This window comes from Daucus carota, chromosome 3, assembly GCF_001625215.2.
Source record: "Daucus carota subsp. sativus chromosome 3, DH1 v3.0, whole genome shotgun sequence".
Lineage (NCBI taxonomy): Eukaryota > Viridiplantae > Streptophyta > Magnoliopsida > Apiales > Apiaceae > Daucus > Daucus carota.
In genome coordinates, this window is record NC_030383.2 from 48,380,726 (window position 1) to 48,394,428 (window position 13,703).

A 13,703-nucleotide genomic window follows, 5' to 3' on the forward strand; every position below is an offset into this window, starting at 1 on the left:
CTTGGCAGCCTGTTCGGTGATAGCTGAGAGCGGTCGGGCTTCGACCCACTTTGTCATGTAATCAATGGCCACTATGCAATATTTGGCTTGCCGGGTGCTGGTCGGTAGGATGCCAACTATGTCGATGGCCCACATGGAGAAAGGTATTGGGCTGAGGACCGAAGTCATTTCTTCCGGGGGTTGCTTCGGAACATTGCTGTGGATTTGACACTGTCGGCATTTCTTTGAATAGTTGGCTGCATCTTCTCTGAGGGTTGGCCAAAAGAATCCCTGTCGGAGTATCTTTAGGGCTAGGGATCGGCCGGCCAGGTGTTCGCCACAGATTCCTTCATGAACTGTCTCCAGGGCTAAAAGCTGTTCCTCTGGATCCAAGCATCGGAGCAGGGGCTGAGAGACTGATCGCCTAAAGAGTCGGCCCCCGATCAGTGTGTAGCTAGCTGCTCGGTACTTTATCTTTTGGGCTTCCTTCTTCTCTAAGGGTAAGAACCCCTTTTCTAAGTATGCTCTGATGGGGGTCATCCAATTTATGCCTTGATGAATCTCCAGGCAAGCTTTCTTGTCGACCGAAGGCTTTTGTACCTCCGTCAAGTAGATGGACCCCGTCAAATTCTGGGTTTCGGCCGAGGCTAAGCGAGAGAGTGCATCAGCACGGCCATTGTCCTCCCGACCGATGGCGCTTAACTCGAAGGTTTCAAAAAATTGAGTTTGTTCCCGAACCTTAGCGGCATAAGCCTTCGTTCGGGGTTCTTTTTGTTCATAATCCCCGGAGAAGTGCTTGACGACCAGCATGGAATCACTGAAAGCCCTCAAGTGCCGTACTTCCAGATTTTTTGCTAGACTCATTCCTGCCAGGAGGGCTTCGTATTCGGCCTCATTGTTGGTCAAAGGGAAAGTGAATCGGATGGCTTGACAAATCTCAAATCCGTCGGGAGTAGAAAGGATCAATCCAGCCCCACATTTAGACCCGGCCACCGATCCATCTACAAACAACTTCCATTTTCCTGGAGTCCGGATGAGCTGTTCCTTCGGCTCCAAGTCCTTCGGCCCGGAAAAAATGCACTCCACCATAAAGTCAACCAAGGCTTGGGCTTTAATGGCTGTTCGGGGAACGTACTCTAAGTCGTATTCCCCCAATTCTACAGACCAGGCGACGACTCTGCCCGAAGCCTCCGGTCGGCTGAGGATTTTCTTCAAAGGCTGGTCGGTGACCACTTTATCGTTCGCCCTTGGAAATAGTGTCGCAATTTTCGGGAGGCCATAACCAGCCCATATGCGAACTTCTCGGCATTCGGGTATCGTGTTTCGGCATCCCTCAGCATATGAGACACATAGAAGACCGGATGTTGGTTCTTCTCGTGCTCCTTCACTAAGACCGCACCAAGGGTTCGGTCACTTACTGCCAAGTACAGCTGGAGGGTCTCCTTCGGATCGGGCCTCAGCAATAGAGGGGCTTTAACCAGATATTCCTTTATCTCTTCGAAGGCCTTTATGCAGTTCGGCCCCCACTCAAAATTCTTGGCTCCCTTCAAAACTTCAAAGAATGGGAGCGCTTTTTCCGCCGACCGAGAGATGAACCTTCGGAGGGCTGCCAGTCGCCCAGTCAGCTTCTGAATGTCCCGAATGGTCTTCGGGGCTTCCATTTCTAATACTGCCTTTATCTTCTCAGGATTCGCTTCGATCCCCCTTGCACTGACCATATACCCTAGGAACTTGCCACTACAAACCCCGAAGGTGCACTTGGCGGGGTTGATCTTCATGTTGTTCCGTCTTAGGGTCTCAAAGCATTCCTTGAGGTCATCGGCGTGATCTCGAAACAAGGACTTTACTATCATATCATCGACGTAGCATTCCATGTTTCTGCCTATCTGATCGGCGAAGACTTTGTTCACCATCCTTTGAAAAGTGGCCCCCGCATTTTTCAGACCGAAGGGCATCTTGATGTAAGCATAGGTTCCCTTCGGGGTGATGAATGCTGTCTTAGGAATATCCTCGGCATCCATGGCGATCTGATGATAGCCTGAAAACGCATCCAAAAAGCTGAGTATTTGATAGCTAGAGGTGGCATCTATCAGCTGATCGATGTTCGGCAGAGGGTAATGATCCTTCGGGCAATTTTTGTTGAGGTCGGTATAATCGACACACATTCTCCATTTGTTGTTTGACTTCTTGACCACCACCACATTTGCCAGCCATTCGGGATACTCAATCTCTTCAATAAACTTGGCCTCCAGTAACTTTTCCACTTCGGCCTCAATCATCTTCTGCCTTTCCACAGCGAAGTTCCTCTTTCTCTGCTTAACGGGCACAGCCTGTGGATGGACATTTAGCCTGTGCCGAGCGATCGACTCATCCAAGCCGGGCATATCTTCGGGCCCCCAGGCAAAAACATCATGGTACCGACGGACCACATCAATCACCTTTTCCTTCAACCCTGGTTCCATATCTTTACCGATCCGAACCATTTTTCCCGAGCACCCTGCATATAATTCCACCTCTTCGGTCTCAGTGCCTGGTTCGGCTATCGGGTTTGAGAGATCATTTCCAAACTTCTCCAACTCAATATGTAGGGCATGGCCGCTGCCCCCAGGACCATCTTCGGTTCGGCGCCGTTTGTTTCCTTCGGCGCCGCCTAGATCCTTGTCCTTCTCCAAGTCTTCCAGCATAATGATCCTAGCAGCCTTCTGATCACCTCTCATCTCTCCCACTCCCTTCTCGGTCGGGAACTTCAACTTGAGGTGGGGAATAGAGGCAATGGCTTCGAAAGCAGTGAGAACAGGTCTCCCCAAGATGGCATTGAAAGGACTCTCGACTCGGACCACATAGAACTTGACCTGTTTTTCTACAGTATAAGGGGATTTACCGAGCAACAAGGGCAAGTGGATCGTACCTTCGATCGGGACGGGCTGATTGCCGAACCCATAGAGAGGTGCCTCATAGCAGGTATCGATCTGCTTGCCTTCTAGGTTCATCTTCTGGTAGGTGTTGAGTTTCACACATTTTTCTTGGCTGTTAATATAATCAAATGAAAGGTTATGATTTCTAGTATTTATGAGAGCAACTCCAATGCAATGCTATACTTGGTTTTATTGCTATATTATAGCATCAAAAGTAAAAAAACTCAACTCCAAAAGGGTGCTATATTTGGATGCATCCATGCATTGATGCATCCTTGGTTCTATATTTGAAACCAAGGATGGATCCATCCATGTTGCCACATCATCAATACCTAGAAATTGGAAACTAGTTAATGAGTTAATGAGTTAGGTAAAAGTTAATGAGTTGGTTCTATATAGAAGTTAGGTAAAAGTTAATGAGTTGGTTAAATTTGAAACTAGTTATAGAACCTAGCATTGGAGTGCAAGTTTTATTTTAGCTCCAAAAAATATCTTTTTGTGCTATATTATAGCAATAGCAATAGATATATAGCATCTAGCATTGGACTTGCTCTTAGAGGTATCCATTTGATATTTTTTATGACTTTAGTGACTCAAATGAGACCAAAACTTTCTGAGTGATCCACTTGATATTTTCTAGTGTAAAAAGTGACCTAATTGATAATTAACCCGTAAAATAAACCTAACGTGAGATTGTGAACGGGATAAGCAGGCAAGAACTCTGCGGACAGACCACAAACTGCGTGTATATAGTTGGAATTAAGATGGTACACGATGACGAAGCATGGGAGATATTAAAATATGGCAGAGTTGAAGATGAGGTGAATCTTTTTTTTTTTTTTTTTTGACGGATAGATGAGGTGAATCTTAATATATGGATTCTCATACACTTTTGACCCTTCGCCTAGATATTCCTGGATAACAAACATTTGGGAGCCCAGCAACACAGCTAGCCTCCTTTTGTTTCCCCTGATTTCTTGTCTTTTTATTCCTTAGTATCTTTTTTATACAAATATCTAAATAAGCAACCTAAATATCTATCATCTTCCCTTGCTCTTTTTAACATATCTTCTTCTTGAGTACACCTATAAATATACAACACTTGGACTCTCCAACTTCAACTTCATATTCATACAAATACACACATAGCTTTATAATTTATATAGAATTTAAGGAGATGGCAAACCAGATTCATGATCAAGTTCCTTGCTTGCATTGCCATCCAGAAAGCTTCATTAGAATGGTAATTATTTTTGGCTTTCCCACTTTAATATTAGTTGTTGCCAATCTTCTTATATGCTGTACTCAGGGCCGGCTCACTAGTAAGGCCAACTAAGAGTCTGTACCGCTTATTATTGTTACATTATAAGCTTAGTTATTGATTAAGATATTTTCATATCTGTAGGTTCAGCATTTGATAGAGAGATGCTTGCTCTTAAACATGAGCCGGGAAGACTGCATTGCTGCTCTACAAGAGCATGCAAACATAGACCCCATCATCACTATTACAGGTACGAATCCATATAAATCCATGCAGTGAGCCACTTCATTTAGTGATGATGTACATATGTATGTGTTGTAAGCATTAAGATAAGTAATAGTAGGAGGATTGAATTGCAGTTTGGGAAGAACTGAGGAAAGAAAACTCGAGTTTCTTCGAGTCATACGACGTCCATGCAGCTTCCTCAGAAAATCAATCGATGATCAGCAGTAGCAGTGGTTAGTATTCTTCCATGACTACTCACTCCGGGCTTCTTAACTGATCATATGGAATAGTTTTCTGTGACTTAATTTGATGAAATCTCTTTACTGATTGCAGGTGACAGTGGATCAAATGAACTTGAATCCAGTTTAACAAAAGAAGAGAAGACGTGGGGTGATCAAGAAGAATTATCATGTTGCCAATACTAACAAGAGACTCCTAGCTTCAGATAATACCGCTACTGTATATTGTACTTTGGCAACTCTGTTTTGTTAATTTAATCTCCTTTAAAAACCTTTGTGTTGCATACTTCCATAGAGGTGTGGATTAGATGTCCAAGATATGTTTTCCAAAACAGACAAGATAACAGATATTTTATCAAATTATTTGGAGTCATGTGTAATCCGGCCTCTCGAACTAAAATTTTTAATCTTGCAAATAAACTCAAAAATTCGATTCAATTAAATTTAGTGTATATATCACACATATAGTGGTATAATTTGTAAGTGACTAAGTGGTGTGGAATAAAATTTTGTGTAGAACTTGCTATTATCATAAATTTCAAAGGTTGAACTCGAATAAAATATTGAAATAACTTTAAGTTGGTTTTGAAGTCGATTAAATTATTACTATGTCTAATATGATATTATGATATTTTGAAGGAAGACCTGACTCACTCAGTTACTCGAAATTTCTATCATTCGAAATTCATCATATGTATATAATTAAAGAAAATAGAGAGAAATAATTTAAAATTTGTAAGTGATTAAACTGTGTGTGAAAGAATTAGAAGTCCGAAAATAAAACTAACATTGTCAGCTTTTCATAAGGGTTTCTGATTTTTCACGCAAACGGATTACAAAAAACAAAAACATGTTCGGAAGCCGGATTTCCAGACAGGCATTCGGTTAAAATCTCTCACACAGTCGCAAAGACAGAAATGGTATACATTTGGACAGAGGTCGGTGCAGTTTTATAAATTAATTAAAAACAAATCTAAGTAAGAGTTTATTATTTTCAGAATAAATTTTTTGAATAATATATAATAAAAATGTTTTAAAATATACATTAAATAGATGCCAAATAATAAAGATGTGTATAATAATAATTTGGACCAATAAAAAATGACAGGACAATATTCTAGCGATTAATCGGGAAATCGGGGATTAATCGAAAAGATTAATCGGAGCATTAATCGGACATATATTATTTCTAGGGGCGGTCGGAATACATTCTAGCGATTAATCGGAGCATCAATTGGACATATATTTGTTATAGAACTAAAAACGGGGGTGAGCGATTCGTGCTTTGGACTGGTCTCAGTGCGAGATGCCTACGTATCTTCTGCGTGGAGAAGAATCAAGTCCAAAACGTAGTTCTAGTTACGAGGGGTAGAGCCCTTTATATAGGCGCTTCGGAGTTAGAAGTCGGATGGAAGTATGTTTCCGTGTATCAGACTTCTTATCGAAGTATGCCTCGAGGCAAGAGATAAGATAGAACTCTTATCTTTCCGTTGCTGATATTTATTCGAACTCCGTGATGTTTATCCGCTAGAATCAGATGTATTGTAGAATTTAGACTTGTAACTAGACCTATAACTGGGCCTCTATTAATTAATTACGGAATTAATATCTCAGGCCCTATTTAACTGGGCTTTAGTATTCTGGGGCTTTTAATATCAAATACTATTTCCGACCCATATCATTTGCCCCCCAACTTTCGACAAGTTTCGTAGAAACTTTTCAAAAGTTGCTGAGACCTTATCGGCTTTCCGAGCTTCATTCATTACGCGAGAAAGCTAACTTCTGCCAATTCTTATCACCCAAGGTCTGAAGTTCCATAAATAGCGCAAGGATCTCACTGATCTTGACTACTTTGAAATAATTCGAGAGATGATTTGAATTGACTGTATAGTAAAGATAGCTCTGTTTCGTATCCTTCGGGATTGCATTTCATATTTTGTTGGAATATCAGAAGATACGAGTCCTTTTTATCTGTACAACAAGTATCCTTTTCAGATGTATGCTTGTAATGGTGCTTTCGAGCATTTCCGTATTTTTTCAGGGCTAAATTCAAATTAATTGGAATTTTTATGATTAAATTCCAATTTTCTAGAATTTTTCGAGCCTTTAAATAATTTTCAAAATATTTTTTTGAAATTAAGATCCCAATTTTACTATTTTTCCTGATTTTTCAGGAATTTTTCCTGTATTTTTCCAATTTTTAGGAATCCTCAGAATTTAATTAAAGAATTAAATAATTCTTTAATTTGATCAATCAACCCTTGAATGGAATGTGTCTCCTGGGCGTGCTTTGCCACGCCAAGGAGACATATTCACTGCCACGCCTAGGAGACATGTCTCCTGGGCGTGGTTGCTTTAAGCCAGCCAAGGCTGGTTCGTGTGGTGCTTCCTTGGCGTGTCTTGCCACGCCAAGGGGGCATGTCACCTACCACGCCAAGGAGACATATCTCCTTGGCGTGGATGAGTTAGCCACCCGTGGCTAAGTGCTATGTTGCTTCCTTGGCGTGCGTGGGCACGCCAAGGAGACATGTTTGCTCAGGGTGTCTCCTGGGCGTTGATGGATGAGGCCTATCTGGGCTGACCAAGATGATGCTTCCTTGGCGTGCCTTACAACGCCAAGGAAGCACGTTATTTATCAGGCCTAGGAGATATGTCTCCTGGGCGTGGATGAGCGTAACTTTCCACAGATTGAAGAAATAGTTGTCCCTTAGGCGTGCTACGCCGCGCCTAAAGAGCAAAGTTTTGAACCCACGCCAAGATAATATAGTCACTTTATGGCTTTAATGAAATGGCCATTTATTTTTCAAGTAAACGACGCCTTTGCTCAACAAGTGAATGTTCCCTAGGCGTTGCATGCCCCGCCAAGGAGACATGGCAGGTGCCACGCGTAGAGGATGTGTTTTGGGAGCCAAGTAGCGTTATATGTTGTGGGCCTTAGTCTACAACTTGTCAGGCCTATTTAGCTTATTATTCTTTTACTTTATTTTTGTGAGTGTCTTCAGGAATTCTCGAGACCCTTCTAGAATAGGTACGAATTTTTCAAATTTATGGGCTTCCCGCCTCTGACACGGCTTAATGACCGGCCCAAGGCCCATTTTACAGGCTGTAGCCAGTTCATTTTAGGGTTTACCGGCAAGTGAACCGGTTGTGGATTGCCTATATAATGGGTGACTGAGAGTTCACTTCTCATTTCACTCCAAAATTTCCAAGTTTAAGTGCTAGAAAACCCTCCCACACACTCTCAAAAATTCTCTAGTTTCTCGGCGAATTCTTAGGCGTATCTCCGGCAATCTTCAAGTTCTTTCCAGATTCCGGCCGATATTCAAGGGTTTTCCAGTTTTCCGGGCGATCTTCAAAAATTTCCCAGGTTCCGATCAATCTTCATCTTTTCTTCATTCATTTCTGGGTTTCAAACCTTCATCACAAAGATATCAATGGCGGATTCTTCATCCTCTCAACAATCTCAACAATCTCAGCTATCCCAGCCTCCTGTGGCCACCGCCAAGGTCAATCGAGGTAAAAAATCTCTCGTCCATGCAAGTGTTTTTTCTCTTCGTGACTTGCTTTCTGAATTCGGCCAAGCTTTTCCAAATTTACTCCATTTAGATGCATATAAATTTCCTTCCAAATATGATCAAAAGGACGTTGATGCCATAGCCTATCTTTTTGGCATCAATGGGCCTTATAGTGCCGTGGCCCCAGGCCCAAATGACCGAGCCTGCTATCCCAAACCTGGGGCCCTTAGAATTTACAAAGAAACTTTTTACGCGGGCTTCAGATTGCCTCCTCCAGAGTTCGTTTTTAGACTTCTGGCCGAGGCCCGCGTTTGTCCGACCCAACTCCAGCCCAATGGCTGGAAATTTATTTACTGCTTTTTAGTCCAGTGCAAAAAGCACGGCATCGAGCCCAGTGTCTCGGTGTTTAGATACCTCTTCAAATTCGTTAATGCGCCCAACGACGAGGGTTGGGTCAAGATCCAATATAGGACCTTGGCCCGTAGCATCTTTGTTTCAGGCTCCGCCCCTGACTCACTTCCCCACTGGAAGAAACAGTGGTTTCATTTATATTTAAATGAGGGGAATTGGGCCGACTATTTTTATTCGGACTTTAGCAAAGCCGAAGATGGGCCTGTTAGGTCCCTAAGGTTGGGGGTGGAGGAAGAGGCCGCAATAAAAATCTTGACCGGGGACTGCCTCCACCATTGCTCCGTCCTTGTTTCTGAGGCCTCGCTCCAGGAACACGGGCTTAGCGATTTGGGCCCCGAGGGTATTTTACTTTTACCCCTTCCTTTTTTTTTTTTTTTTTGGGCCGTATCTATTTATCATGTGTTCTAATTATTTCTTGTCTTTGTGTTCGCAGCCCAGGAAAGATTGAACACAATCTTTGCAAAAAGGGAGAAGGCCGCGGCGAAAGCTGTACCGGCCGAGGTCCAGCGGGTCAAGAGGCCCAGGAAGAGTGGGGCCCAAGAGGTAGTGGAGAGGGTCCCTACCTTTTTGGCTCCAAGGCCCAAGACTGTGGATGAGGACCCGAGTCCTTACGTGGTCCAATGGGGCCTTTTAAACAAGGACACGATTGTGGGGGACGCCCGGGCCGCTGCGGAGTGGTCCAAGAACGTGGTGACCCCTCGCGACCGGGCCCACGTGGTGGAGTCCTCAGAAGACCTCCAAATAGAGATGTTGGGGGCCCAGGCTGTGGCGACGGTAAAGCCCATTTTTCTTTCTATGTCATTTCTTTACTTAGAAATATTTCTTCCGTTATGTTTTACTTAGTCTTTTTTGCTTGCTTTCTCGCAGATGAACACCTATCTCCAGGCGGCCGTCCACAACCTGAAAACGGTGAGGGCGGAGAAGGCGATCGCGGAACGCGACCGCGATCGTTATTTCGAAGCCTCAACTGCCAACTTCGAGCAGTTCAGGAGGGTGGAGGCCGAGTTGGTGGCCGAGCAAGAGAAGGTACGGTCGTTGGAGGCCGAGCTGGAGAGGGTGCGCCGGGAGGCGATTGCGGACTATAAGGCGTAGCCGGAGTTCGCCGATCTCCTTGCGGCGGAGTACGACTCTTCCTTCCACGAGACCTTCAAATCTTGCTGGGAGAGAATCATAGATGAAGTGGGGGCCCAAGTCGAGGGGGTCACACTGGAACGGTTCCCGGTTCCTGTACTTCCCGGAGAAGAAACCCCTTCTCCGATGGCGGTAGAGGATCTCGGTGACTCGCACCCATTCGATTCCCAAGATGGTGGGGTCCCTACTGAGACTCTTGTGATCGAGGATCCCAAGCGGATCGAGGAGGGTCTCGAGGAGGAGGTCGAGGCCCAAGATGAGGAGACCCGGGAGGAGGAGGCCCAAGAGCAAGAGAAGGCCCAAGATGACATCTTTGATGACGGGCTTCCCTAGACTAGGCCTTCCTTCAGCCCTGCGCGGCTTATTTTGGAAACTATTATTCGGATATTTATACCCTTCGGGATTTTAACTTATATTAAATTCTCTTTTGTCTTACTTTTTTAATCTCGCATATTCAGCATTCTTTACTTAGAATACTTTTGGTAAGATTAATTTAAATCTCAGAATAATCCTCGGGATTTTAATCAGAGTTGTTCTTACTTAAAATTTTTAAACTCTGAAACTGACTATTTCAAGTCCAAACTTAGGATGTTCATCTTCAATGTGTAAGTTCGATCAGAATTTGCGAACTTTTCATCGAACAAAATACAAGTATAAGCAAAAATTACTTGGATAAAGAAGCTAGATAATCCTCAGGACTTTATTATAAAAGAAATAACTATTTCTGGAAGTCAACTACATGGCAGTGGTCAACATGACCTTATTTTCGTGGTAACTACTAACTTTTGTTATCACAGAGTAGATATTAAATATAATATATCTTTAAGTTGGTCGCATGCCAACTTCTAGGGACTTCAACTCCTTCCAAGGTTTGAAGCTTGTATGAGCCATGGCCTGTGACAGTCTTAACTTGGTAGGGGCCTTCCCAATTTGGAGCCATCTTGCCTTTGGGACCTACCCCTGAAGCCTCAATTTTTCTAAGTACCAGATCTCCTTCCCTGAAATATCGCTCCTTAACCCGTAGGTTATAGTAATAGGAAGCTCGTTTCTGGTTTTCCACAATCTTAGCATGAGCTTCGTCACGAATCTCATCGATCATATCAAGCGCCAGTCTCATACCTTCTTCATTGGCTCCCGGCTCGTACTGCTGGACCCTGGAGGATGTATGAGTGATCTCAAGCGGCACCACTGCCTCGGCTCCATAAGCCAGCTGAAAGGGGGTTGCCCCAGTTGAAACCTTGCAAGTGGTTCGATACGCCCATAGTATAGGAAGTATGTCATCGGCCCATGATCCCTGGGCCTTCTCAACTCTTTTCTTCAGCCCATCGAGGATTATTCTATTGGCCACCTCAGCTTGTCCATTAGCTTGAGGGTGAGCAACTGAAGTAAAGCGTAACTCGATCGAGTAGTCCTCACAATAACTTTTAAACTCAGCGTTATTGAACTGAGTCCCATTGTCTGTAACCATGACTCGGGGTATTCCGTACCTGCAAATAATGTTTTCCCACACAAACTGAGCAACCTGCTTGGTGGTTATCTTGGCCAGTGGTTTGGCCTCAATCCACTTAGTAAAATAGTCAATAGCTACCAACAGAAACTTCCTTTGCGCGCTAGCAAGTGGGAAAGGTCCAAGAATATCCATCCCCCACATTACGAAGGGGATAGGAGTATTGATGGATGTCAGCATCTCAGGTGGCTGTCGTACAACAGGTGCAAACCTTTGACAACGATCACACCTTTTCACATAGTCTTGAGCATGCTTTAGCATATCTGGCCAATAGAATCCAAGGCGAGTTACTTTATGAGCCAATGCTCTTCCACCGAGGTGTTGGCCACATACCCCTTCATGAACTTCTCTAAGGGCTTCTCGAGCCTCATCCGGCCTCAAACATCTTAAATAAGGGATCACAAACGATTTTCTATATAAGACCCCCTCAATGAGTACATACTTAAGGGCCCTTACCTGTATCTTTCGTGCTTCATCAGCATTAGGCGGCAGATGACCACTTTGTAAATATAACTTAATCTCATCCATCCAAGTGGCCCCTGTGTCAATGGGAGCAACTAACTTTGCTTCGATGCTAGGGGTTCTTAAAACCTGATAATAAACACTTCCTGAGCATACCTCATCATCGGAGGATGCAAATTGCGATAAGGCATCAGCCTTGGTATTCTCCTCCCTTGGCACATATTCTACCAAGCATTCTTCGAATAGTGCCATCTGGGTCTTTACAATCCTTAGATATTTCAGCATAGTCTCCTCACGGGCTTCAAATTCACCATTCACTTGGAAGACTACAAGCTTTGAGTCACCACAGACCTTCAAATTCTTTACCCTCAAGGTTCTAGCTAGACCAAGTCCAGCTATCAATGCTTCATACTCTGCTTCATTATTGGTGGTCGGAAAGTCTAGCTTAATAGCATATTCCACAGTAAAGCCATCAGGGCTTTGGAGTACAAGCCCTGCACCACTACCTTTTGTTTTTGAAGCCCCGTCAAAAAATAGTAGCCAATATTCTTTAGGTTTTTCTTCCTTAGTAGGTTCTTCTACCTTGTCTCCTTGCCCCCCAACTTCCTGGTTGCTAATGGTGCATTCAACTAGGAAGTCAGCTAAGGCCTGAGCTTTAATCGCCGTTCGAGGTTTGTATCGGATATCAAATTCTCCAAGCTCAATGGCCCACTTGATCAATCTTCCACTAGCCTTAGGGCTATGTATAACATTTCGGAGAGGTTGGTCTGTCAGGACTTCTATCTTATGAGACTGAAAGTAAGGTCTCAACTTCCTCGAGGTCGTAATCATGGCCAAAGCAAACTTTTCGATCACTGAGTAATTGAGCTCCGCTCCATGCAGAACCTTGCTCACATAGTATACTGGTTTCTAGACTTTGGATTCCTCCCGAACCAAGACGACACTTAGCGCTTGTTCCGAGACAGCTAAGTATACATACAGGGTTTCACCCTCTACGGGTTTTGATAAGAGTGGTGGCTCTGCCATATATTTCTTTAGATGTTCGAAGGCCACTTGGCTCTCATCCGTCCATTCAAAATTCTTAACCTTCTTTAATGCTTTGAAGAAAGGCAAGCACTTGTCTCCTGACTTGGATACAAACCTCCCCAAGGCTGCAATTCTTCCTGTCAGTTTCTGAACATCCCTTACACTCTTTGGGGGTTCCATATCTAGGATAGCTTTTATCTTGTCGGGGTTGGCTTCAATACCACGCTTTGAGACCATTAGACCCAGGAATTTCCCAGAACCGACCCCAAAGGCACACTTAGCTGGGTTTAACATCATCTTATGCGTCCTCAGGACTTCAAAGGCCTCTTTAAGGTGTTCAAGGTGATCCGCTTTGTTCAAGCTTTTCACCAACATATCGTCTACGTATACCTCCATAGTCTTTCCAATCAGATGTTTAAACATCTTGTTTGCAAGGCGTTGGTACGTTGCTCCTGCATTCTTAAGTCCAAAGGCCATAACCAAATAACAAAATACACCAAAGTCAGTGATAAACGATACCTTGGGTACATCGTCCTTGTCCATCCGGATCTGATTATATCCGCTGAAACCATCCATGAAGCTCAGCATCTCATGACCAGCGGTGGCGTCTATTAACGTGTCTATCCTTGGAAGAGGGAAACAATCCTTGGGACAAGCATCATTCAGATCAGTGAAGTCTACACACATCCTCCACTTTCCATTGGCCTTCTTGACCATAACAGGGTTCGCCAACCATTCTGGAAATTGTATCTCTTCGATAAAACCTGCTTCCAACAACTTATCGACCTCTTGTTTAATGGCTTCTTGCCTTTCAGGGGCGAAGTTCCTCTTCTTCTGTTTAATAGGCTTCCTTACGGGGTTTACATTCAACTTATGTGTTATGAATGAGGGGTCGATACCTGGCATATCAGCCGCTGTCCAAGCGAAAACATCACGGTTGTTCCTCAAGAACCTCACAAACTCTTGTTTCAAATCTTCCTGGAGTAATGCTCCAACATAAGTGACCTTTTCAGGCTCTTCTGTATACAATTG

General features: G+C 43.8%; 1 protein-coding gene across 1 annotated transcript; it reads left to right on the forward strand.

Annotated features, from left to right (window-relative positions):
• Positions 1 to 3,865: 3,865 nt before the first annotated feature.
• Positions 3,866 to 5,047, forward strand: LOC108213697 (uncharacterized). The gene is made up of 4 exons (XM_017385491.2): positions 3,866 to 4,137; positions 4,300 to 4,405; positions 4,515 to 4,613; positions 4,714 to 5,047. Exons 1-4 carry the CDS (start codon positions 4,072 to 4,074, stop codon positions 4,803 to 4,805), a joined length of 363 nt encoding a protein of 120 aa, XP_017240980.1. The 5' UTR covers positions 3,866 to 4,071; the 3' UTR covers positions 4,806 to 5,047.
• The last annotated feature ends 8,656 nt before the right edge of the window (positions 5,048 to 13,703 follow it).

Coding starts and splice junctions, on each gene's coding strand:
- LOC108213697 (XM_017385491.2), top strand. CDS start 4,072: ATGGCAAACCAGATTCATGATCAAGTTCCTTGCTTGCATTGCCATCCA. Junction 4,406..4,514: donor CCCCATCATCACTATTACAG/GTACGAATCCAT, acceptor ATTGAATTGCAG/TTTGGGAAGAACTGAGGAAA. Junction 4,614..4,713: donor GATGATCAGCAGTAGCAGTG/GTTAGTATTCTT, acceptor TACTGATTGCAG/GTGACAGTGGATCAAATGAA.